Consider the following 26,909-nt stretch of genomic DNA (forward strand, 5'->3'; position numbering starts at 1 on the left):
ACAGCTCTGCCCTCAGCTACTTCCCTTCACTAGTCTGCAACCACTCTTCCTTCCACCTGTTAAGATTCATCCATTCACCACTACTGCGATTCTCAATTTGCATACCTTATAATAATCATTATATGTTATGTACTTTAGCTATTCCTCCATGCACATTAGTCATGCAGAACTTTAGCTATTCCTCCATGCACATTATCTAAACATCTCACAGGTCTGTGAATAAAGCATTCCTTTCTGGCTTGCAAGAAGTCCAAAGGTGTGCAGTTCAGGTGGATAGGCTGTGCTAAATTGCCCCTTAGTGTCAGGGAGACTAGCTAGGGTAAATGCAGGGGGTTATTCGGGTAGGGCCTGGATGGGATTGCGGTCGGTGCAGACTCAATGGGCCAAGTGGCCTCCTTCTGCACTGTAGGATTCTATGATTCTATGAAAGGCTGCCCACAACTCCAGACAGTACACTGCCAGAGGAAATCAAGCCTGCCGGTACATATTCTCCCTGCGTTGTGAGCAACAGCAGATTAGTGGCTGTGCGGAATTGCAATGCTGGAGGCAATGTCACTCTGTTTCTTCCCACCTTATCCTCTTGTTTCCTCCAATCTCAGCATGGCAAACTGCCGATGTTTTCACCAGGCACCTCCCTCTCCCTGCTCTTTATTTATTCACTTGTTATTTGTTCATGGGATGTGGGTGTCGCTGACTAGGTCAACATTCATTGCCCATTCTTAATTACCCTTCAGAAGGTGGTGGTGAGCTGTCTTCTTCTACTCCTGCAGTCCCTGAGGTGTAGGTACACCCGCCACCCGCAGTGCGGCAGGGAGAAGATTCCAGGATTTTCACCCAGCTATTGTGAAGGAATGGTGATATAGTTCGAAATCAGGGTGATGTGTTTCTTAGAGGAGAACTTGGAGGTGGTGGCTTTCCCATGTGTCCGCCGCTCTTGTCCTTCTGGATCTTAGAGGTGGTGAGTTTGGAAGATGCTGACTAAGGACACTTGATGAATTCCTGCGGTGCATCTTGTAGATGGTACACACGATGTTGATACTGGAGGAATGAATGTTTGTGGAAGGGATGCCAGTCAAGCAGGCTGCTCTGTTCTGAATGGTGTCAAATTTCTTGAGTGTTGGAGCTGCACTGAACCAGGCACATGGAAAGCAATCCATCATACATCGAAAGCTCAGCAACACCTTGACTTTCTCAGAAGACTAAGGAAATTTGGCATGTCGGCTATGACTCTCACTGACTTTTACAGATGCACCATAGAAAACATTCTTTCTGGTTGTATCCCAGCTTGGTATGGCTTCTGCTCTGCACAAGACTGCAAGAAACTACAAAAGGTCATGAATGTAGCCCAATCCATCACGCAAACCAGCCTCCCATCCATTGACTCTGTCTACACTTCCCGCTGCCTCAGCATAATTAAGGACCCCATGCACCCCGAATATTCTCTCTTCCACCATCTTTCGTCGGGAGAAAGATACAAACATCTGAGGTCACGTGCCAACCAGCTCAAAAACAGCTTCTTCCCTGCTGCCATCAGACTTTTGAATGGACTTACCTTCATTAAGTTGATCTTTCTCGACACCCTAGCTGTGACTGTAATATTACATTTTGCCCTCTCTCTCATTTCCTTCTCTATGAACGGTGTGCTTTGTCTGTATAGTGCAAGAAACAATATTTTTCACTGTATGTTAGTACATGTGACAATAATAAATCAAATCAAATCATCACATCTGACTTGTGCCTTGTAAATGGTGGACAGGTTTTGGGGAGTCAGGAGATGAGTTACGTACTGCAGAATTTTTAGATTTTGACCAACTCTTGTAACCATGGTATGGCAGCTCTGAAGTTTAACCATTGTCCCTCTCATTCCATATGCACATATCTCCCATAACATGAGGAAGAGGAGGCTTGTCATCCTGTTGATGAAGTGGCACTTGATCACACCTTTGCGAACACTGCCTCACCACACATTTGCATGTTAGGCTAGGGGATGGATCACCATGTGATGAATCATTAGGGTGTGTGTAGCAAAGCTGTAGAATCTTGTGTGCTCCCCCATGGTGAGTTTGATAGTGGGGGGCATTTAATCAGACAGGATGGTCTCATTAATGACCATTCAGGGGCATTATAATAATACTGCCACTGATATTCGACAAGCAGCAGGTGGGGAACTCGCCTTACAAGGTGCATGATAAGCAACTCCTGGTGTGTTTGACGGCAAACTTTTTCGAAAGTGCTCAAAATTTTACCAAGGAAGCCTATATCAGGAAGTGGAGGGGCACAATGAGAGCCACACCCTTGCTTTTTCTATTGATCCTCTACCCTCCCCAAAACCTCTTTCTCACCACTAATCATCTCACCCTGGCATCAAGGCCTCAGGTGATTGGTTGTCACACCAGCAGCAATGCAGCTGCAGGCTATGATCGTCCAGCTACTCTCGGACATAAGGGCTTCTGCCCTGGGGATCTTTGACACCCAGCCACTGTCCTGCAAAGTTCCCGGTTGGTACAGACCTGTACCTGCCCTAAGCAAGCTGATGCCAAAGGTTCACTAATTCTCCAGCTGGTGGCTAAGACCTTCTAGAAGATTTCACACCAACAGCCGGATGCTAACTACAAATACAGGTTCATAGCTCCTTGAAAGTGGAGTCATAGGTAGACAGGGTGGTGAAGAAGGCGTTCAGCATGCTTGATTTCATTGGCCAGAACACTGAATCTAGGAGTTGAGACATCTTGTTGAAGTTGTACAAGACATCGGTAAGGTCACACTTGGAATACCGTGTACAGTTCTGATCACCCTATTATAGGAAGAGTATTATTAAACTAGAAAGAATGCAGGAAATATTTACTAGGATGCTACTGAGACTTGATGATTTGAGTTGTAAGGAGTGGCTGGATAGACTGTGGCTTGTTTCCCTGGAGGCTTAGGGGTGATCTTATAGAGGTCTATAAAATAATGAGGGGCACAGATCAGCTAGATGGTCAATATCCTTTCCCAAATGTGGGGGAGTCTAAAACTAGAGGGCATAGTATTAAGATGAGAGGGGAGAGATACAAAAGGGTCCAGAGGTGCAATTTTTTCACGCAGAGGGTGATGAGTGTTTGGAACGAGCTGCCAGTAGAGGAAGGTATAATTTTGTTTTTTAAAAAGCGTTTAGACAGTTACATGGGTAAAATGGGTATAGAGGGATATGGGTCAAATGCGGGCAATTGGGAGTAGCTTAGTGATAAAAACTGGGCAGTGTGGAGGTGTGTCCCCCCCACCCGCTACAATTCCCGTGGTAGGCAGGAAGGGGAATTCCAGTCTGAATCTATACAATTCTCGTTTGATTGATTTGGAGCGTCTTACCTATTGGGACGGAATGGTGATACAGTGGTCAGCATTGCTGTGTCACAGTGCCAGGGTCCCAGGTTCAGTTCCAGCCTCGGTTGACTGTCTGTGTGGAGACTGCACATTCTCACCATGTCTGTGTGGGTTCCCTCCGGGTGCTCCAGTTTCTTCCCACAGTTCAAAGTTGCGCAGGTTAGATGGATTGGCTATGCTAAATTGCCCCTTCATATCGGGGAATTGGAAGAGTAAATACGTGAGGTCACAGAGGGAGGGCCTAGGTGGAATTGTGGCCAGTGCAGACTCAATGGACCAAACTCCTGCACTGTAGGGATTCCATTGCAATGACTTTATGCTCATGTTGACAGATTTTTAATCAGTAAGGGAATCACTGCTCATGATGATAAGGCGGGAAAGTGGAGTTGAAGGTTATCATATCAGATCTGTCATGATCTCACTGAGTTGCAGAACAAACTCGATGGACTGAATGGTCTACTTCTGTTCTTATATCTACGATCTTATGATGTTGGATATTGAGAAAGAACACATCAATGCCAGGCATGATTATTGCTCTTTAAATAGAACGGTTGTCCAATACCTTTTATAGGTCACGACCCCACACTTACTTTCCAGAGATCTTTCTGGAGACAGCAAATTGGTGGGTTTGATCTGGGATGTTTGGACAAAGAGGGTCAGCAGGCTCCTTCTGGTAGCTGCTGCCAAGCGTGTAGTCACTGCCAGGCTTGTATTCACTGCCAGGTTTGTATTCAGTGCCAGGCTTGTAGTCACTGCTGGGTGGGTTAATACTCCTAGTTGGGAGCACTTCTGGGCATGCAGCCAATGTCATGTCTGTGGATACTACCAGTGATGACCTGCCTCCGGCAGATTGCATGGAGACAGGAATTCATTGGACTACTGACCGATTGCCAGGATATCTCAATTTACTCCCATCTCAGCTTCAAACCCATTTCAGTCTGTGAAAATTTCTCCCACGATAACTGTTCCCCATCACTGTGACCGTCAGAGTGCCAATGGACACCAAGCTCTGAACCAGCAAGGATTTGATGTTCCCTATTAGTTCATTAGAGATTAGTCCACCAAGTATTATTTTTCTTATTTTAGAGTGAAATCTTTAAAATATGAACATGAAACATAAAATGACTACAGTGCAGAAGGAGGCCATTCAGCCCATTGAGTCCGCACTGATAACAATCCACTCAGGCTCTGGGCCCGTAACCCTGTGCATTTACCCTAGCTAGTCCCCCTAAGGGACAATTTAGCATGGCCAATCCATCTAACCCACACATCTTTGTTTCTGGCACTCTCGCTAGCTGCACCGATTTACATGAAATTTGGGAATGTTTATGAAAATAGAACTGCATACAGATTCCTGGGCTGGGGGTGGTGGTGGCAGGAACATATTGCAATGTTTAAGTCTTATATAATTTCTATTTAAGGGAAAGTTATCTTCAACACCACAGCATTTGATAAAAAAAATACAAGTAAATCAGTCTGAAATTGCTCAGTTTGTGTCACTGAGCTAACAGTTCAGTTTAAGCCTATCTAGAAACAAAATGCAAATATTAAATCAGCTAAGTATCTGCTTATCAGGCTGTAGGGGTTTCTCCTAATAAAAAAATTGTTACAGAGAAGTAATGAACCTTGGTCTAATCCTCAGCCTGTGTTGAGTTAGCTAATCTCAGCTGGGTAAATAGTAAAATTGAAATAATTGTCCCAATGTCCTTGGGCTATGGGAAAGGGAAAAAAAAATAATTCAACCACTGAACATGAAGGAGTCTTTTTTTTGTTGGAAGTTCTATGTATGTGAATGTCAAATGATGATGGGATTAGACACAGCTGTGGTTTCTCTGGTTGACTGGTCTAATAGCCCTGACTGCCGAGGTGATTTTGGCCAAACTACCAGTTGATTTCTGGCATGTGTGAATCTGTAAAACTGACGGGAATCACTTTCGCGAGAAAAGTACTGTAGAGACGTGAAATTCAAATACTGGAAATGATTCACCAAATGGTGAAATGAGCAAAAGTAGAGTTCTGCATTCTTTTAATGCCTTCAAATAAATGCAAGACCAAAGTCAATGCTATAACTAGACCTCAACAATGAAACGTCCCTGCGTGCTATCAACATGCATAATCCAATGTCTTCATAGAATGACAACTAATCCTTATAAAATATTCCCAGAATCACTAATATAAATAGATCTATGGAGCTGATTGTGCCAAGTTAGGTGGGTTGGCCATGCTAAATTGCCACTTACTATCAGGGGTACGAACTAGGGTAAATGCATGGACTCGTGGGGATACGCCCTGGGTGGGATTATGCTCGGCGTAGAAGTGATGGGCCGAATGGCATCCTTCTGCAATGTAGGATCCTAAGAGTTAACTTTTCAGAGTTAAAGGTAGAAATAGTTTTGCTCTGCTTTGTGAATTATTGATTGCTTTGCACTTGCAATATTGCAAAGATAATATTTAAATGTGATCCAATCCTAGGGGAAGATCCTACAGGATTTGACGAGGACAGTTACCCCCCATGGCTCGAAAATTCCTACGACAATAATGGTTTGTGAACAATGTTTTTAAACTTGTTAAATTAGCTTGTCGCTGCTTTGCATCGTTTAGAAAGGGTGTATTACAACATGTTCTATGTGACTGAATATACATTCAAATACTTGCATTTAAAGCAAGCAACTATATGATTTTGTAAAAGAACCGCAAAGCGAACATGGTTAGTGTTTCGAGTCACTGGCTAGAATCTTATCACTGTCCATGCCACCTGGACTTTTCCCATCCCACCGCAGTGAACGGAGATTTTGGCTGGCTACCAAATTCTCTGAACTCGCTACCCCGGAAGTGTGGCATGAACAGCCGGTAGGATTGCACCAGTGTGAGCCTTCTGAAGATCTGTAGAAGAGCCATCAGGACTTGAACCGTTAACTCTGTCCCTTTCTCCACAGATGGTGCCAGACCTGCTGAGTTTATCCAGCATTTTTAGATTTCCAGCATCCACAGTATTTTGCTTTAATGCAAAGTAAACATGATTTGTTCAATGTTTCCCATTTTATTCGCTGGGTCAGATTGTCGAGGATATTGGTCTTAAACTTAAACCCACACCAGTTTGGAAGCCCTGAGACTTCATTTCGTTTTCAGCGTGTCTACAGAGGAAAATGGTCTGCACACTAGATGGAAACTTTTCCTGAATATTTGTGCCTGGATTGTTGCACCCAAATTTCCAGAACTTCTCAGTATTTCCTGTCAGTCACCTGCCATCTCCACAACTAATACATTAGCATTTATTGTATTGGAACCTGTGGCTTTGTTGTGCTGAACTGCCCAATTTTACTTAGCTCTCAGTTAATGCAATTGAAGCTTTTTACTTAGAAGCCATAGAAACCCTACAGTGCCAACGGAGGCCATTCGGCCCATCGAGTCTGCACCGACCACAATCCCACCCAGGCCCTACTCCCATATCCCTACATATTTACCCGCTAAACCCTCTAACCTGCGCATCTCACGACTCTAAGGGGCAATTTTTAGCATGGCCAACCAACCTAACCCGCACACCTTTGGGCTGTGGGAGGAAACCAGAGCACCCGGAGGAAACCCACGCAGACACGAGGAGAATGTGCAAACTCCACACAGATAGTGACCCAAGCCGGGAATCGAACCCAAGTCCCTGGAGCTGTGAAGCAGCAGTGCTAACCACTGTGCTACCATGCCACCCTTGTATTCAGCGTTGAACGATTGGAGTACGAGATCCATGGGAGAATTTGACCATCCCTACCAACAGTTAGTGGTGCCTCGGGAGAAGAAATGGCATATCCTTTAGGCATATCCTTGTCAACATCATGAAGGAGGAACAGAACAGGTTAGAGAAAAGGAAAATGAGGTTGCATTTAAAGTTATGGTCAGCAGATATCACACCACCAACAAATCCCCTGTCAAAAACTGATTACTGAATCAGTAAGAAGTCTCACAACACCAGGTTAAAGTCCAACAGGTTTATTTGGAATCACGAGCTTTTGGAGTGCTGCTCCTTCATTAGGTTAGACTCACCTGATAAAAGAGCAGTGTAATCCCAAATAAACCTGTTGGACTTTAACCTGGTGTTGTGAGACTTCTTACTGTGCCCACTGCAGTCCAACGCTGGCATCTCCACATCATGGCTACTGAATCGGTGTAACGTATCATGCAGTCTACTCTTGCCATTGCTGTCTTACTCTGTTTACCCCACCTTCAAGCGGAGGACAAATCAAATTTAATTTATGGCCTTATGAGGACATTAGTGAAGAGATATGTATTGAAAGAAGATGCACAGAGCTCTGCCACATACTCTGCCCTATGCATCTGCAGACTTGGTTATCTGTGTATGCACTTGGTTATATCAATGGCTATCAGATGAATATTGGTCTGGTATGGGCAACCATAGGGATACATTTGTTAGGTGGCTAATATAGAACTGTGGTGTTTATCCAATCAGGCATCACAGCAAGATGGGACAGTCAGTTTTAGAATTATAGGCATTCCAAGAACTAAGGTATAATAAATGGCATCCACAATTTTCTACATTCAACCCCCTCAATAGGAAGCATTTTAACTATATGAATGGACAAATTAAATGAAGCAGCGTGCAAGATATCATCCACAGCAAAGTGTGATTTGCTGGAGATTTTCACAATTATTTGTTCTTCAGAATTCTGTCATCTCTGAACAACTCAAAGAAAGGTTAATGATCCCATCAAAAGTTGAGAGGTGATTGAGACCACTACAATGAGGCACATAACTCTATCAGAAAGCTTGAGAGAAGCATCAAGGCCTCAAAGAGAATTTGAGCTTAAAGCAAAGCTTCAGCATCCAAAAACGGCCCGGATTTGGACATTTTTCCAATGCTGCCCCTCACTTCTTTAAATGCAGGTTTGTGAAGGAAAGCATCACAATAACCATCATTCAAGGACTCCTCAGTATCTGCAACAAGGAGCATCTGAACACACCCTACTATTGAAGATATGTTATATTTCACACATTCTACCTTTGCCACTGCTGCCTTACCCCACTTACAAATGGAGGACCAGTCAAATTTAATTTATTACTCATCCTGAAACGTTACAATACCACACCATTTTGTTGCTACATTCTGCTTAATGTTGCTCATAGCTCCTCCTACCAGGAGATCGACTGTCATGGGTAGCCATTATAGTATGTCACACTTGTCTGTTTTGTGTCATCCCCAGACATGGACTGTAACTAGTCTTCAACTGCTCCCTAATGTCCAACATCAAACTTTGCCTGGACTGATTCTTCTCTCTATTGCACTACACTTTGCCCTGCAAAGCAGATCTCTGTAGCTTTTCAGCTTTGGCTGAAATACTGATGTTTTCTTTTCTGAATGCACTTTTTAAGAGTTCTTTTTACCCTTGCAGTTTCAAGCACCTCTCCATTTGTTTTGTGGGTTGTATATGAAATTTTAAGCCTATATCCTAGCATCCACATTTCAAAGGCTAATAATAAATCTGTAGAAAATAAATACACCTCTTTTCTTCCTGAATTTAAATATCTCTCTTTCTTATTCTGATATAACTGCAAACCTCAGGGCCAGTGTCACAACAGATAGGTGGCTGATGTGCTATATAAAAGGATAATGGAACAGTTATCACACTCTTATTGTTACAACCTGATTGAGGAAAGAAAACGCTACTGGCTATATTTCTGAAGCTTGTTCTTGTAAAGCTGGGTCTGGTATTTCCTGCCAACCTAAGAGACAAGTTTCTCCAACCCAATATTATTCTACTGGGCAGCTGGTCACTGATCACATAAGGAGAGTTTGCAAAATGACAGTTGTCAAAGGAAGAACAGACTTCCATTTACGTAGTGCCTCACGTGGACCCAAGGACGTTCAAAAGCTCTTCACAGCGGATGGATACCTTGTGAAGTGTAGTTACTGCTTGTGCAATATGGCAGCCAGTCTGAGTACAATGAGGCCCTCCAAACAAATCTGAGGTAAATAAGCAGATTATTTGATTGGAATGTGAGTGCAAAGCATAACAAGGCAATCTTCCTCGCCTTCAACATGCATCAAGGGATATTTTACCTGAGATGGAAATCCCAGCCTTGTTTTCATATCTTGGCCAAGAGAGTGATCTCTCAGTCCTAAATTCCCCACCACGTTTCCTGAGACTATGTCCTCGGTTCTAGATTGCCCAGTCAAGGAAAGCATCTTTCCTAAATCCAATCTATCCAACCCTGTTAGCAGCGCTAACCAGTGTGCCACCGTGCTGCCAAAACACCCAGCCAGTTACATAGGTGTTTTCTCAATTTACTTGGTGCTGAACACAAACACACAAATAGACACTCAAACATACAAATGAATACAAACGCGCACACACAAACACACACACATTACATATGCAAATAGACACTCAAACACACAAATGCACACACACGTCACACATGCAAATAGACACTCAATCACATACTCACACAAACGTGCACACACATAAGCACACATGCAAACATAACAAACACACAGATACACATGCATGCAAACAGACACAAACACACAAAAATGCACATATGCAAATACACACACACAGAAATGACACACACAAAACACAGAATCAGAAACACACAATCAGACAAAATGCACAGAAACACACACACACAGAAACACACAATAAGACCCAAAAACACACACACAAACAAACACACAAACACACACAGATCCACATTAATATATCTGAGCTGATTGGTTGAATTTAAAAGGGTTGAATTTAAAAGTTGGCAGAGGTTGATTTGTGGCAAAGGGATTTGGAACAGTTGCAGGGAGAGATGAATGGATGTGTTAATGCCTTCCTCTTCCTCATCTTCATCACCCTCATAGTCAATAAACATGGGAGTCTAACTTTCATTCTCCTCATCCTCATAATGTGTCTCCCTGATAGTATGGTGGAGTTATAGAAAATGAGAGCTCTAGTCAAGAACAGGTAAGCATTACAATAGTGATTGCGTTGTTCTGTAGTCATTAATTTCGAACCAACATTTTGCCCCTGACCGTGTCATCTCCCATTGCACTCCATCGGCTTCTTCTATTACAGATAAAACTTTGAAGTTGAAGTGCTCCTTCTGGATCTATATCTTTTATAAGCATTGTACACTAGTTGCTTCTGCTACTGCTAACCTGTGAAGGAGGTAATTATCTCCCAGGCTATGATGGAATACTGACATATCAGCACCCTGTTAAAGTGAATGGGGATATTAAGGTCATGCATGCAAATAGCTGCTGATATGGGATATAAGATCCTTTCTTCGAGCAGATTGTAATGTGCAAGGGTGGTAATATAGCTTCTAATTTTAAATAGCAAAAGTATGCTACTGCCCCAGGTACCTTATGAGCAAAAGGGAGAGATGGTGCACTATCCTGCTTGATTAAGTCATCAAATCTTTTTGCCACGTGGTCATATAGAAACTAAAGCAGGAATAGGCCATTCAGCCCTTCATGCCGGCTCTGCCATTCAGTGTGATCATGGCTGATCCTCTATCTCAATGCCATATTTCCGCTTTCTCTCCATACCCCTGCTGCCATGAAAATCTAAAAAAAAACTATCTCTTTCTTGAATATATTCAATGACTTGGCCTTCTGTGGTAGAGAATTCCATAGTTTCATTATCCTTTGATGAAGAAAGATTTGCTCATCTGAGTCCTAAATTGTCCACCCCATGGCCTGACACCATGTCCCCGGTTCTAGATTCCCCAACCAAGGGAAGCATCTTCCCTGCATCCAGCCTGCCCAGCCCTGTGAGCAGTGCTAACCACTGTGCCACTGTGCTGCCAAAACACCCAGTTTTGTGGATGCTTTCCCAATTTACATGAAGAAATTGTCTTTCAATATATATTGCCACAGGGGAATAATGCAGAATATAAAATAGTTGCAAGCCATTTTTCTCACAAAATGCAGAATAGTGTTACTAAATCCAAATCTGGTGAAATAATTTTCTTCTCCAACAACACTGCCACCATTTAGTGATATTGACCAATATTTACCAACTGAAGTAGTTTATTTTACCAAGGGGATTCTACTAACAACTGATAAAAGTTGCATAACAATTATGCTGCTAATGTTAACTAAAGCTACATCCTTCTAGATCCTTGCCTTTCCAATCCTTGTCGCAATCAGGGAACGTGCGAAACAGTATCTTCAGGTTACCTCTGCCGATGTCCCCGCCCATTTAATGGAAGGAACTGTCAAAAAGGTAATAATGTAATATCTTACAGTAATATTGATCTAATGGAATGCCTTAAAAATGTTAATATTTCCCAAGTTACATAGAATTAATGAGTAGTGCTTGTATAGAACACTGTGCCTTTTCAATGCTCCTCCCCCGACTTTAGCCAGAAATAGGATTGGGATAGGGAACTCAGCAACCTGCATGCCTTCCAAGCTAAACAGGTTGAGAGTCATGGTGGTTTGCAGCATAGAAACAGACACTTCAGCCCAACTTGTCCATGCCGCCCAGTTTTTACCACTAAGCTAGTCTCAATTGCACGCATTTGGCACATATCCCTCTATACCCAACTTACCCATGTAACTGTCTAAATGCCTGTTAAAAGACAAAATTGTACCCACATCTACTACTGCCTCTGGAAGTTCATTCCAGACACTCACCACCCTCTGAGTGAAAAAATTGCTCCACTTGATTCTTTTGTATTTCTTCTCTCTCACCTTAATCCTATGCCCTCTAGTTTTAGACCTCCCTACCTTTGGGAAAAGATGTTGACTTACGTTGCAACATATTCATGCTCCAACTTTCTTTGCATTGTGTCCACTGAAAACAGATCATAAACATATGAAGCATTCACATCAAACCAGAAATTCACTAAGATTAAATAAATAATTCAAGATGTCAAAAAGTAAATCAAAATAGTTTCTTATATGTATGCACATTGTATAGAATGATAATATCCACAAGACGTTGGCTGGGATTTTCCAGCGTTTCCCGCTAGCCAGATCTTTTGGTCCCACCAAAGGTGACGCCCCATCCCCCTGCCATAGCGGATTTCCTGGTGACAGAATGGGCGAGCCACACAAAACGCTGTAGACTTCAGTAGAACTGGAAGATCCCTCCAGCAGCCAACGATGAGCCATCTCCATATGGATGGGGAAACATTAGCGAAACTATTTGTAATTGTTTATTGTTAACATAGCATGGGTGAAATAATGTTTAATCAGTTCATACACTGATTCAAATCTACAAGGTGTATGAGTGATACCTGAGTGCAAAATGTTACCAAAGATGTTGTATTTTTGTTACAGTAAATGATCCTTGTAAGAAAAACCCATGCAAAAATGGAGAGTGCGTTATCCAGTCCAATCCACCATATTATAAATGCAAATGTAAACACCCATATGTTCCACCATTATGCAAAAAGGGTAAGGCTCAACACTGTTCATTATTATAAGTGTCTAATCTTTTGGTATTTAGAAATGTTGGGCAAAATATTTGACTTGCTATCTCCCATTCATAGTTCATGGCTATATAATGATGAGTTTTCATGGGTAAGCAATGAGCAGGTTGGCAGCATGTTGTATATTGACAAATGGAAAATATAATCGATGGGGAGACAATGGCCTAGTTGTATTATCACTGGACTATTAATCCAGAAATATAGCTAATCTTCTGGGGACCCAGGTTCGAATCTCGCTACTGCAGATGGTGAAATTTGAATACAAAAAAATTAAGAGTCTGATGGTGACCATGAAACCATTGTCCATTGTTGGAAAAACCCATCTGGTTCACTAAGGTCCTTTGAGGAAGGAAATCTACCATCCTTACCTGGTGTGGCCTACATGTAACTCCAGAGACACAGCAATGGGTTGACTCTCAACTGCCCTTGGACAACTAGAAATGTGCAATAAATGCTGGCCAGCCAGCAACACCGATGTCCCATGAATGAATAAAAAAAAATCAGACCATGGGTGAAACAGGCTGCCAGTGCACTACCAACCTTTGTCTGCCGAATAGTAAATGTGACAAATCAGCCATTACTCAAGGAAGGGAAGAGAGATAAAGCACAGGCCAGTCTAACATTAGTGGTTGGAACATTATTGGAAACCGTGGACTAAATTTTTTGGCCATTCATGCCCTGCCATTACTGCCAGCAAGAATGGAGAATTTGTTCCTTAGCCAAGTCGCCGTTCACTGCAGCAGCACTGGAGAATCTGAGTTGCCGAAGAGGTTGGAGAATCCAATCTCATAATCAGGGACAAAATGAACTTTCATTTAAAAAGGCCTGGATTGATCAAGGATTTGATTTGATTTATTATTGTCACATGTATTAACATACAATGAAAAGTATTGTTTCTTGCGCGCTATACAGACAAAACAAAACATTGAGAAGGAAACAAGAGTGCAGAATGTAATGTTACAGTCGTAGCTGAGTGTAGAGAAAGCTCAACTTAATGCAAGGTAAGTCCATTCAAAAGTCTGACAGCAATAGGGGAGAAAGCTGTTCTTGAGTCAGTTGGTATGTGATCTCAGACTTTTGTATCTTTTTCCCGCTAGAACAAGATGGAAGAGAGAATGTTCGGGATGCATGTGGTCCTTAATTATGCTGGCTGCCTTGCTAAGGCAGCTGGAAGTATAGACAGAGTCAATGGATGGGAGGCTGGTTTGCGTGGTAGTTTGGGCTACATTCACGACATTTTGTAGTTTCTTGCGGTCTTGGGCAGAGCAGGAGCCATACCAAGCTGTGATACAACCAGAAAGAATGCTTTCTATGGTGCATCTGTAAAAGTTGGTGAGCGTCATAGCCGGCATGCCAAATTTCCTTAGTCTTCTGAGAAAGTAAAGGCGTTGGTGCGCTTTCTTAACTATAGTGTTGGCATGCGGAGAACAGGACATCTAGAAACTTGAAGCTCTCGACCCTTTCTACTTCATCCCCATTGATGTAGACAGGGGCATGTTCTCCTTTATGCTTCCTGAAGTCAATGACAATCTTCTTCGTTTTGTTGACATTGAGGGAGAGATTATTGTTGCCACACCAGTTTACCAGATTTTCTATCTCATTCCTGTACTCTGTCTCATCATTGTTTGAGGTCTGACCCACAATGGTATTGTCAGCAAGCATGAAAATTGAATTGGAGAAGAATTTGACTGCACAGCCATACACGTACAAGTAAGGGGGCTGAGAACACAGCCTTGTGGAGTACCGGTGTTGAGGATTATCATGGAGGAGGTGTTGTTACCTATCCTTACTGATTGTGGTCTGTGAGTTAGAAAGTTCAAGATTCAATCAGAGGGAAGTGCTGAGGCCCAGGCCATGGAGTTTGGAGACGAGTTTTGTGGGAATAATAATGTTGAAGGCTGAGCTGTAGTCAATAAGTCTGACATAGGTGCCCTTGTTATCTAGTTGTTCCAGGGTTGAGTGCAGGGCCAGGGAAATGGCATCTGCTGTGGACCTGTTGCGGCGGTAGGCAAACTGTGGTGGATCCAGGTAGTCCAGGAGGCTGGAAATGATTTGTGCCATGACTAACCTTGCGAAGCAATTTATAACGATGGATACTAGAGCCACCGGCCAATAGTCACCCCTGAACCCCATTCCCTGACGTCCAATTTACCTCACATGTTTACTTTCTCCCTGGCTTCTCAGCTTATACCAAGTTTACGCAGCTAGTGCTGTAAAATGTAGGCCTGGCTCCACATCCCCCAATGTGGGTCAGTGGTGGAAGGACTCCGGGTTTCTGCACTGTATGTTTCTCATCAGGCCTGGGACAGTAGGTCGGGTGAGAGACGTGCAGTTCCAAGCCTGGGTAAATAAAAAGAAGCAGGCTGGGAATCTGATAATGATTACCACTTCACAGAGGCTCTGGCCCAACATTTCAGGTTGTGACCTTTCAATCATTCCCTATTTTCCTTTTTGTTTCTCTTATACATATTCCATTTAATGATCATTTATCATAGAATCATAGAAACCCTACAGTGCAGAAGGAGGCCATCTAGCCCATTGAGTCTGTACCGACCACAATCCCACCCAGGCCCTATTCCCGTATCCCTACATATTTAATCGCTAACTCCTCTAGCCTACACATCTCAGGACACTAAGGGGCAATTTTAGCATGGCCAATTAACCTAACCTGCACATCTTTGGACCATCTGGGGATTAGTTTTACCACCACGTCCTTCTAGTACCTTTTAACTATATGATTGTTCTTCCTTCAATTTCCTTGTAGCTTTCTAATGCCTAACTGTCATCCAAAACATTTTCACATCCTGCATTGTTAACACTTGTTGCAGACTGACTATTTCATAGAATCCTACTGTACAGAAGGAGACTATTTGACCCTTCCAGTCTGCACCAATCACAATATCACCCAGCACCGTAACCCCACATATTTACCCTGCTAATCCCCCTGACACTCGGATCAATTTAGCATCCCCAAACAACCTAATCCGCACATGTTTTGACTGTGGAAGGAAACTGGAGCACCTGGAGGAAACCCATTCAGACATGGGGAGAATGTGCAGTCTCCACGCTGGCAGTGACCCCGAAGCCAGAATTGAACCCGGGTCCTTGGCGCTGTGAGGCAGCAGTGCTAACCACTGTGCTACTGTGCCAGCCACTGCCACCTTGGTTAAACATCAGATGCTGGACTTCCGTCAGTTGATCTCTCGTCTCACTTCATTTTGTTCAGTCCTATTAAAGTTTTTGATCACCCGTCCAAGTTTCTAGTTCAGATAAATGGCCTATGTTTCTCATGTGAAAGTTTCTCTATGCAGTTTTTGTTGGATCTCTGTGCACTTCTGCATTTTTTTTTCATTTTTCTTTTTCAGATTTTCTTTAAATCTGTTCCTCTCAAATAATTAATTTTGAGCATTATGTTTTTCTAGCAACCTCACCATGCAATCCCAATCCTTGTAAAAATGGAGGAACTTGCAGGCCTGGGAAAAAGAAAGGAGCCTTCACGTGCAACTGCCCAGGATTATTCAAAGGGGAACTATGTGAAATAGGTAATATTACTGTTTGCACTAACTGTTGCTGATAATATATATCTATTCAGGTTCGATCAGTTAAACCATTTCCATTACTGTAACTTCCATCCACAGTGAGATCACATACCCACACTGTTCCAGCCTTTTAACATTAAATTATGTTTCAAAGACAGATAACTATTTGTAGAAAATTAATCTTGGTGAATGATATTATATAACTCAGTAGCCCCACTGGACTTCAGTCACACAGACTCCATATTCAGGAATTTCTTCTCCAAGAAGTCATAGAAACCCTACAGTGCAGAAAGAGGCCATTTGGCCCATTGAGTCTGCACTGAACACAATCCCACCCAGGCCCTACCCCCATATCTCTACATATTTACCCGCTAATCGCTCTAACCTACCCATCACAGGACACTAAGTGGCAATTTTAGCATGGCCAATCAACCTAACCCGCACATTTTTGGACTGTGGGAGAAAACTGGAGCACCAGGAGGAAACCCATGCAGACACGAGGAGAATGTGCAAACTCCACACAGACAGTGGCCCAAGGCAGGAATTAAACACAGGTCCCTGGAGCTGTGAAGCAGCAGTACTAACCACTGTGCGACCATACTGCTTTTGATATACATTTGGAGATAGGAGAGTTATTTTCAACTTCATACTTGAGTCAAAAAAGCCACAAAGGTGATTGGAAAAGTTCAATGAAATTTGGAATCCTTAAGAAATTAGTCCGGCTTGTCACAGTTAAAATTTCATTATATTAAACATGTATGTCTCCTGAAATTGCCCGTCTGCACTGGCAAATGAGACCACAAGGCTGTGCTCCTGCTCCCAGCTTACAAGCAAAGTAAGAAAATCCTATAAAGAAAGTTGTGCAATGTTTGTCTGAAGAAATGAATGATCTCCTTCAGGACAGCTTTGAGTCGGTGGACTGTCAACATTTAAGAACTCAGCAACCAACCTAAATGAGTACACCACTACAGGAACAGACTTCATTAGTAAATGCATACGAGACTGTGTGCCAAGAAAGCAAATCCTAATATTTCCGTACCGTAAACGATGAATGAACAGGAACATCCACTGCTTACTGAGGTCCAGGTCTAAGGTGACAAGAAATCCAGATGCTATCTACAGAGAACCATCAAAGATGCCAAGAGACAGTCCAGGACAAAGCTGGAGTCCCAGGCTAGCCACACAAACATAACATGCTACAAGGTGAGGACGTACTGGCAGTAATGCACCACCCCCAATTAGTTTAATGCATTCCATGCCCTGCTTCGAGCAAGAGGTCAGAAAGAGGATGTCAGCCACCCTGGAAGCCTTCGTGGAATTGGTATCCAGGGTCACCTTCTTGAAAGCTAGCCCATGGAAAGCAACTGGCCCAGATAAGATATCTGGAGGAATACTCAGATTCTGCGTGGACCAGCTGGCGGGGGTATTCCCAGATATCTTTGACTTCTCCTTACTCTGATCTGAGGTCCCTGCCCACTTCTAGAAGATGATCATCATTCAGGATTTTGATCCAGCAACAGTGAAGGAATGGCAATGTAGTTCCAAATCAGAATGGTGTGTTTTGGAGGGAAAGTTTTAGGTGATGGTACTTCCATAAGCCTGCTGCCCTCAATCTCTACCTCTTTAGGAGGTAGAGACCGAGGGTTTGGAAGGAGCCTTGGTGAATTCCTGGAGTGCATTCTGTAGATGGGACAGAGTGGTGGAGGGAGTGAATGAAGGTGAGTGGATTGCAATCAAGTAAGCTGCTTTGTCTTATGTTGAACTGCCTGAGTGTTGTTAGAGCTACACTTATCGAGGCAAGTGGGAAGTATTTCTTAACACTTATTACTTGTGCCTTGTAGATAGTGGACAGGGCTTTGGGAATCAGAAGATGAGTTGCTCACTGCAGAATTCCCAGCTATGATCTTTTACTGCATTTATATGGTTGGTCCAGTTAAGTTTCTGGTCAATGATAAACACCAGATTGTCAACGGTTGATGAGTACATGGCTGTGGTGCCATTGAATATCAAAGGGAGCTTGTTCGTTTCTGTGTTTTTGGAGGAAGACTTTGCCTGGCACTTGTGTGGCACATTTACCATTTAGCAGCCTAAGCCTGGATGTTGTCCAGCTCTTATTGCGTGGAAGCACAGACTGCTGAGAAACTTGGAATGTAGCTGAACATTGTGAATCACCACTGCATATCCCCACCTCTGACCTTATCATGGAGAGAAAGCCATTGATGAGGAAGCTGAATGGTCAAGGACACTGCCCTGAACACCTCCTGCAGCGATCTCCTGATAGTGAGACAATAACAAATATCTTCTTTTGTGCTAGATAGACCTCCAACCAATGGTGAGTTTTCACTTTGATGCCACTGAACTCAATTTTGCCAGGCCTCATTGATGCCGCACTCAATTAAATGCTGTCTTGATGTCAAGCACAATCACTCTCATCTCACCCCTTAAATTCAGCTGTTTGGACATGTTTGGTTCAAGGATGTAATGAGATCTGGAATTAAGTGGCCTTGGCAGAATCCAAACTGAATATCAGTGATAGGTTGCTATTGAATACATTCCACCTGATAGCCACTGTCACTGACACCTCAGTCACTTTGCTGATGATTGAGAGTGATCTAATGGCACAGTAATTATTTGGATTGGATTTTACCACATTTGATGAATAGGACATTTCTGGCCAATTGCTCACATTGTTGGGCAGATGCCTGTATTACACCTAGATTGGAAAATCTTGGTGAAAAGCTTGGCTTGTTTTAGAGCGTACGTTTCAGTACTAACATTTGGGATGCTGTAAGTATCTATGATTGTCCTTGCTATGTTCAACCCTTTCTTCCTGTCATGGAGCGAATTGGATTGGCTAATGACTGGATCTGTGATGCTGGGGACTGCTGGAGGAGGCCAAGGTGGATCATCCACTCGGCGCTTCTGGCTGAAGATGATGGCAGATCCTTGTCTTTGTACTGATGTGCTGGGCTCCCTCATCTTTGAGGATAGGGATATCTGTAGAGCCTCTTCTTCCAGTTTGTTGTTTAATTGATCATCAACATTCATGACTGGATGAAGTAGGACTATAGAGTTTACATCTGATTCATTAGTGATGGGATCACTTATCCTGTCTATTGCATCAATGCCAGATCATGAGGTTGCAGATATTTCTGGTGGGTTGCTGAGCACACACATAGAAGCTCACAGATCTCCAACTTAAAATGGATAAATCTGTTTTGAATCTATCCCATCCAGGATGCTGATAGTGCCATATAAGGAGAGGTGATTGTCTAGTGGTATTATCACTGGACTATAAAAAGAATTCAACTATTGATCTGGGGACTCGGGTTTAAATCCCACCATGGCAGGTAGTAGAATTTTAATTCAATAAAAAATATCAAGCAACTAGGGATGGGCAATAAATGCTGGCCAGCCAGCAGTGCAAATGCTCCATAAATGAATAACACAATGGAAGGTGTACTCAGTGTGAAGATGTGACTACATCTCCACAAAGGCTGTGCATGGTTACTCCTACAACTACTGTCATAGATCTGCAACATGTCCAGTATGGCAGATTTGTCCCTCATAACACAGTCAACTCAGTCAGTCGTGATACTACCAGGGTTTTCTTGATGACAGACATTTTATGTTCCTACCACCCTCAGTATTCCAAGTATTGTTCAACTTGGAGGAGCACTGAACATAAGAACATAAGAACATAAGAAATAGGAGCAGGAGTAGGCCAACTAGCCCTTCGAGCCTGCCCCGCCATAGTAGGTGGTAACCTTAGAGGTTTTTTTGCCTGTGTTTGACTTGATGCCACAAGGCTTCATAGTGTTTGGAATCAATGTTGAGGACACCCATGGTCACTTCTTCCTGACTGGATATCACCATACTGCTACCTCTAGTGGGTATATCCTGTCCCACTTACTGGAATGGTAATGGAGGAGTTTGGGACAATGGATGTATGATATGATTTGGTGAGTAAGAAGACTAGGGTTAATTTAGCATGGCCAATCAATTTAGCCTGCACACTTTTGAACTGTGGGAGGAAACCGAAGCATCCGGAGGAAACCCATGCAGACACAAGAAGAACATGCAAACTCCACACAGACACTGACCCAAGGCTGGGAATTGAGCCATCGTCCCTGACGCTGTGAGGCGTGCCACCCCATCTCATTCATCTGGATCTCTCTATATACCAGATTTAGCCGTCGCTTTATAAACCAAGTTTGCTCAACAACAGAAGATTGCTGTTTTGGCGTTCTTCAAATCTTTTTGTCTTCCCACAGTGACTATCAGGGACAGATCTATATTATACTTGCCTGTTGAATTTAACAATTTTGCAGTTATGCTTCATACTTAAAATAATGCTACCTGCACAATTACTTTCCAAAATTATTTAGACCAATATTTCAAACACCAGAAAAGGTCTTGCTTATATTTAATTGTTTTTTTTGTGTTCCTTTTCTTAGTGCCAAATGATTGTTACCATGGCAATGGTTTATCCTATCGGGGTCTTGTGAAACAAACTGAACGAGGGAAGATGTGTCTACACTGGAGCTCTAACCTGCTGCTAAAGGAAGCTGTTGGGACTCACATGGAGAATCCCGGCAAATATGGAATCGGTGATCACAACTATTGCAGGTACTGCAGTATTAAAACATAAATATACATGGGTAGGTTGTATCCACTGAGTTAAATGATGATAGATTTTTAAGTTTGTATTTAGAATTTAAAACTAACTTTGTTCTCTAAACCTTTGAACATCCAGTCCATCATATAGTAGGTTTGTTGTGAGTTTGACATGTATTAGTAACTGAAATGGTGGACTTCTCAGTATACATTGCTATCAGGAGAATGAGATTAGAATTAGGAAATCTTAAGGAAGAAAAGAAAACCATCCAGTTATTTTGATACATTCAGAATGGCACTTCAGTTCCCCAAATTAGCCACAAATGCATTTGAGCGTATTAGCTTGCTAAATAAAATTGTATTTTGCAATTTTGTTTCAAACAAGTTGAATACCATTTATCACCCCTATCAGCAAACCAGAATTGAATAGTGAGAATGAGGCTTCGCTGTATCTTCCTCTGAGCTCAGGAAAATCCACTTGTGCACTTTCATGGCTCACAAACTGCACACACAGTACATGTCACAAGCCATTTTTGTCTTCTCACAGTACAGTTTGTGCTGGAGTGCATGAGAATTGTGGGTGTGAATGTGGAAGCACTTTGATTCTCCATCTCAGCTCCCAATGTTTAAAGGTCACACCTGTCAACTCCCTCACCCCCACCTACCTCTCTATGCCAGCCCATACCCCCTCAGATTGTTCATGCCACATCTAAGCTCTCATATCACTTCCATAGCCACTCACCCATTAAAATACATGACATCCTCAGATTCTATGAAATATCAATGGAAAATAATTTTACATTCGCTGGGCAAAAAAAAACCTCTCACCATCCAATAAAAGCCACCATATCATTGATAGAGAAGAAGAATGCACAAAAATGTGCAAAAAGTATCATACTTATAATTCTATTAGCTTGTGACCACAAATTAGAAAACACATCAGATGGGGAATTTATTACAATTTCTTGGAACTGTTATTCACGCTCAGGTGAATGGCACACCTATTGACCTGAAACCCATTCACAGTTGAAACTCAGCCAAGCATACAGAAGGCAACAGCCATCCAAACAACAGATTACTTTCTGGAAGGAAGTACCAAGTGCTCATTGCAATTTCAAAGCTGGGTACTTATCAATCAATGTAAAGGAGCAGGCGTACTATTCAAGGATAGTTGTGGGAACTTGTGCATGGAGTCAGAAGAGATAGGTGAGGCGTTGAATGAATACTTTTCTTCAGCGTTCACTAAGGAGAAGGGCCATGTTTTTGAGGATGAGTGTGTGATACAGGCTGATAGGATGAAGGAGGTAGATGTTCTGAGGGAAGATGTGTTAGCAATTTTGAAAAACCTGAGAGTCAATAAGTCCCCTGGACTGGATTGGATACATCCTAGGATACTTTGGGAGGCAAGGGATGAGATTGTGGAGCCTTTAGCTTTGATCTTTGGGTCCTCACTGTCCATGGAGATTGTGCCAGAGGACTGGAGAGTGGCGAATGTTGTTCCTCTCTTCAAGAGAGGAAGTAGGAATGACCCTGGTAATTATAGGCCAGTTAGTCTTAGTTCGGTGGCCGTTAACGGAAAGGGTCCTGAGACATAGGATTTACGACCATTTGGAAAGATGCAGTTTAATCCGGGATAGTCAGCATGGTTTCGTGAGGGGTAAGTCCTGCCTCAGAAGTTGATTGAAATCTTTGAGGTGGTAACTAAGTGTGTAGATGAAGATAGAGCAGTTGATGTCGTATATATGGATTTTAGTAAGGTATTTGATATGGTTCCCCATGGTAGGCTCATGAAGAAGGTAAGGAGGTGTGGGATAGAAGGAAATTTGGCCAGTTGGATAAGTAACTGGCTGTCTCATAGAAGACAGAGGGTGGTGGCAGAAGGAAAATTTTCAGACTGAAGGCCAGTTACCAGCGGTGCACCACAGAAATCAGTGCTGGGTCCTCTACTATTTGTGATTTTGACTTGGAAGAGGGGGCTGAAGGATGGGTTAGTAAATTTGCTGATGACACCAAGATTGGCGGAGTAGTGGATGAGATGGCGAGCTCTTGCAAGCTGCAAAGAGACATTGATAGGATGCAGAGCTGGGCCAAAAAGTGGCAGATGGAGTTTAACCCTGACAAGTGTGAGGTGATTCATTTTGGTAGGACAAACTTGAATGTGGATTACAGGGTCAATGGAGGGTTCTCAGGAAATTGGAGGAGCAGAGACATCTTGCAGTTCATATCCACAGATCTCTGAAGGTTGCCACTCAAGTGAATAGAGCTGTGAAGAAGGTTTATAGTGTGTTGGTGTTTATTAACAGGGAGTTTGAGTTTAAGAGCCGTGGGGTTACGCTGCAACTATGCCGGACATGTAGAATATTGTGTTCAGTTCTGGTCACCTCACTATAAGAAGGATGTGGAAACACTGGGGAGAGTGCAGAGGAGATTTACCAGGATGCTGCATGGTTTGGAGGGTAGGTCTTATGAGGAAAGGTTGAGGGAGGTGGGCTTTTCTTTTTAGAGCGGAGGAGAATGAGAGGTGACTTAATAGAGGTTATAAGATGATGAGGGGGATATATAGAGTGGATGTGCAGAGATTATTTCCTCATGTGGATGTAACTGTTACTATGGAGCATAACTATAAGGTTCATGGTGGGAGATATAGGAGGGATGTCCGAGGTAGATTCTTCACTCAGAGAATGGTTGGGGTGTGGAATTCACTGCCTGCTGTGATAGTGGAGTCAGGCACTTTAGGAACTTTCAAGTGGTTATTGGATAGGCACATGGAACACACCAGAGTGATAGGGAGTGGGATAACTTGATCTTGGGTTTGGACATAGCTCGGCAAAACATTGAGGGCCGAAGGGCCTGTACTATGCTGTACTGTTCTGTGTTTCTATGTTTCTATGTGTTTGGATTTTTTTCAGATGTAATCTTTTTCCCAAGTGTTAAACTAATCTTCTTTTATATCAGCCAGAACCTTTTAAATCACAGGACAAAAGATGGCAGCATAAACTGACACAGCATTTTGTAATATTTTTCACCGTATTATAATGCTTTCTCCATTGAAAATGTACTGTTATACATCTGAACAAACACACAAGGCTTTTCAATGTAAAGGTCAACTTAACTTTAAAAGACAGATTCCTATGAGGAATCATTGAATTAAAAACACACCCATGTTACAATACAGCACCTAAGTAGTGATATTTGAAGTCCATGAAAACATTTTGCACTTAAGTTGCAAAATGTTCCCAATCCCTAAGCAAGATTTCCATTTTCTTGAAACTCTCAAACCTCATATTCTTCCAAATGGAGTTTTAAAACCCTGCATACCAGATGGAAATGTTGCAGGAAAATATCCAACATTCATCCCCCATTAAAAATGAGGAACACAACTTCAACAGGGACAGGTATGCATTTTTCATACCAGGCATTCATGACCTGCAAAAATGTCAGGGGAAAATGGAAGGGGCCAGAATCATGGTGGAAAATTGGATTTATTCAAACAAAATGTGCCATTTGTGCAGCAAAATGAGCCCCCAGTCCATGACAAAAACTCACCTATTTGTACAAACAAAAAATAGTAATTTGCAACACAATCATCAGGATTAGCTAAGGAACAGTCAATAGTTCCATAAGAGTAAGTACATTAGTCCATCAATATAAATGTTACTTATAGTTTAAGCTATTTATCTTGCACTCAATTTTACCAATTCTCAAAAGAACAACAATTTATATTGTATAAGAAAACGGTGCTGATTGGATGGCAAGTAGACCCTGATTGGTAGACATGTTGGTAAGCACCAAGGGACAGTTAACTGCCAAATTATCCTTTAAATTCATACCTGGCAAGTCAGCTATGATTGATCAAGTTATTGCCATGGGAATGGCTGTTGTATTGTTGCAAAACATGTAAAATATTAGAGTGGCACGGAGGCACTACTGCACCAGAGATCCGATCTTGTGTCACCATTTGTGTGGGGTTTGCACATTCTCCCCCTGTCTATGTGGAGTTTACACATTCTCTCTGTAGCTGCGTAGGTTTCCTCAGGGTGCTCAGGTTTCCTCCCACTGTCCAATGATGTGCGGGTTAGGTTGCTTGGCCATGCTAAATTGCCCCTTCGTGTCAGGGGAGTCAGCAGCGTAAATATGTGGGGTTACGAGGATAAAACCTGGGTGGGATTGTTGCCAGTGCAGGCTCAATACGCTGAATGGCCTCCTCCTGCACTGTAGGGATTCTATGAAAACAAGTGGACTTGTTCTTTCTGTATGCAAATGGCAGGGCCATGTGTGTTAATTATTGTAGCTTCTGATTGTTAGTGGAGCTCGAGTGGGCAACTTGGCAACAAGTTCAGCATTAAGTTCAGAATGTAAATGGTGGTATTATCTGGTTTTGCAGTGGTGGGTAAATATGAGAGAGCCACAGAGAGTGTCTCAAACTGCATTTATGTCTGGAATACAGTTAGCAAGTGAGGAAGGCACAAAGACGGAGAGAGGGATTAGGTGCAGGAAAACAGACATATATAGAAAGAAGAAAATGAGGGTTGACGTGGTAACTGGATGATATTGCATGGGATGCCTGTTATATTCCCCTCTTAATATTAATTTCCAGCGAAGTCATTGGAATTGCATATCTAATAGATAATATAACAAGGGGCCAATATATCATCCAGTTTGCATAGTACATTTGTACTCTGAGGCTCTGCACCTGGCCAACAACTCGACATATTTCTAAGCTTATCTTTCAAAAATCTCCACTAACCTTGGGCAGATTTTCCAATGCTGGGGGCGTTGCCAGGTGGCAGTGCTTGGGGTCAGTGCTGGGGATAGTTCTTGGGGGAAAGTGCCAGGGACAGTGACTGGGCGGAATTCCTGGGGTCGGTGCCGGGAGATGTGTCTGGGGAAAGTGCTGGGACAGTGATCAGGGTCAGTGCCAGGCAGCAGTGCTGTGGGAAATGCCGGGGGAATTGCCTGGACATTGTCAGGGTATCCCATCCTGACCTTCCCAATGGGACTTCCCACTAATGTTTATATTGTTTTCTCGTGAGATTTTGCACTTCCATCTTTCTTTCTCCCAGAGACAACAGGAGCACAGACTCCCGGCCCTTGTTTCTCACACAATGTGAACTCTGTGGTGTGCTCACTCCTCATCCTCTCTGAAGGTCACAGCGTTTCCACTATCAGACTGGTGCTATTAAGGTGCTTTGTTATGTCAAAGTATGTTCTGGATGCACAACAACCTAGTGCGTTGGCGGAATTCTTCCAAAAAATTCTAAGTGTTGAATTCATGTGAGTACTGGAGTAATTCACACTGTTTTTCTCAGTGGGAGTTCAGACTAGAATATCCCACACTCTGTGCACTGCAGAGGCTACCAGTGTGAATATCATTATAAATCAGTGGGCAGGCCTACTGGGAGGCTGAAACCAGCAGGCCTCTGCACGTGCACAGTGGCCACACATTGTCAGCCTCCCAACTGCTGGCCAGCTCAATCGCTCAATGACTGCCCTCACCCCCCTCCACCAGCCCCAATCACTGGCCTCCCTTCTTCCCCCACTAATCCCGAGGCAGAGTGGCAGCAGGGCTCCCCACCCCCACTGATTGCCTCATGGGCCCTGCCCCCATCAGGCCCTGCCTCTAGGCTTAGCCCCATTATGCACCACCCTTTGGCACTGCCCCATGCCCAAAGGACAGTGCCAAGGTGTCTCCTGGGAACTGGTACCTTGCCCATTGGGCAGTGCCAGAGGCCACAGGTTGGCAGTGCAAGGGTGCCCATCTACCACCTGACCGTCTGGGGGCTCTAATCACCATCCCTTTACTCCAGCAGGGTTGGGTTTGGTTAGTCTGAACCCTGCAAGACTGGGAGAGGCTAACGGGCCCAGAGACTTCAGTTTTGGGCCCACTAATTACAATAAAATTAGATTTAAATAGAGACTTAAATTTCTTACCTGTCTTCCTACTAGTTTCCAGCA

The 26,909-nt window shown here is 43.0% G+C and overlaps 1 protein-coding gene across 1 annotated transcript in view; it reads left to right on the forward strand.

Annotated features, from left to right (window-relative positions):
* The window catches only part of LOC145354577 (factor VII-activating protease-like), an 80,112-nt gene that overhangs the window by 42,690 nt on the left and 10,513 nt on the right, over nucleotides 1-26,909 (forward strand). Inside the window, exons 8-12 of the mRNA XM_080206042.1 lie at nucleotides 5,833-5,901; nucleotides 11,478-11,585; nucleotides 12,647-12,763; nucleotides 16,221-16,340; nucleotides 20,795-20,966. Coding sequence (XP_080062168.1) covers nucleotides 5,833-5,901; nucleotides 11,478-11,585; nucleotides 12,647-12,763; nucleotides 16,221-16,340; nucleotides 20,795-20,966 — 586 coding nt within the window. The remainder of the gene's footprint in view (nucleotides 1-5,832; nucleotides 5,902-11,477; nucleotides 11,586-12,646; nucleotides 12,764-16,220; nucleotides 16,341-20,794; nucleotides 20,967-26,909) is intronic.

The sequence above is a fragment of the Carcharhinus amblyrhynchos genome, chromosome 17 (genome assembly GCF_965287045.1).
Source record: "Carcharhinus amblyrhynchos chromosome 17, sCarAmb.v2.hapA, whole genome shotgun sequence".
Lineage (NCBI taxonomy): Eukaryota > Metazoa > Chordata > Chondrichthyes > Carcharhiniformes > Carcharhinidae > Carcharhinus > Carcharhinus amblyrhynchos.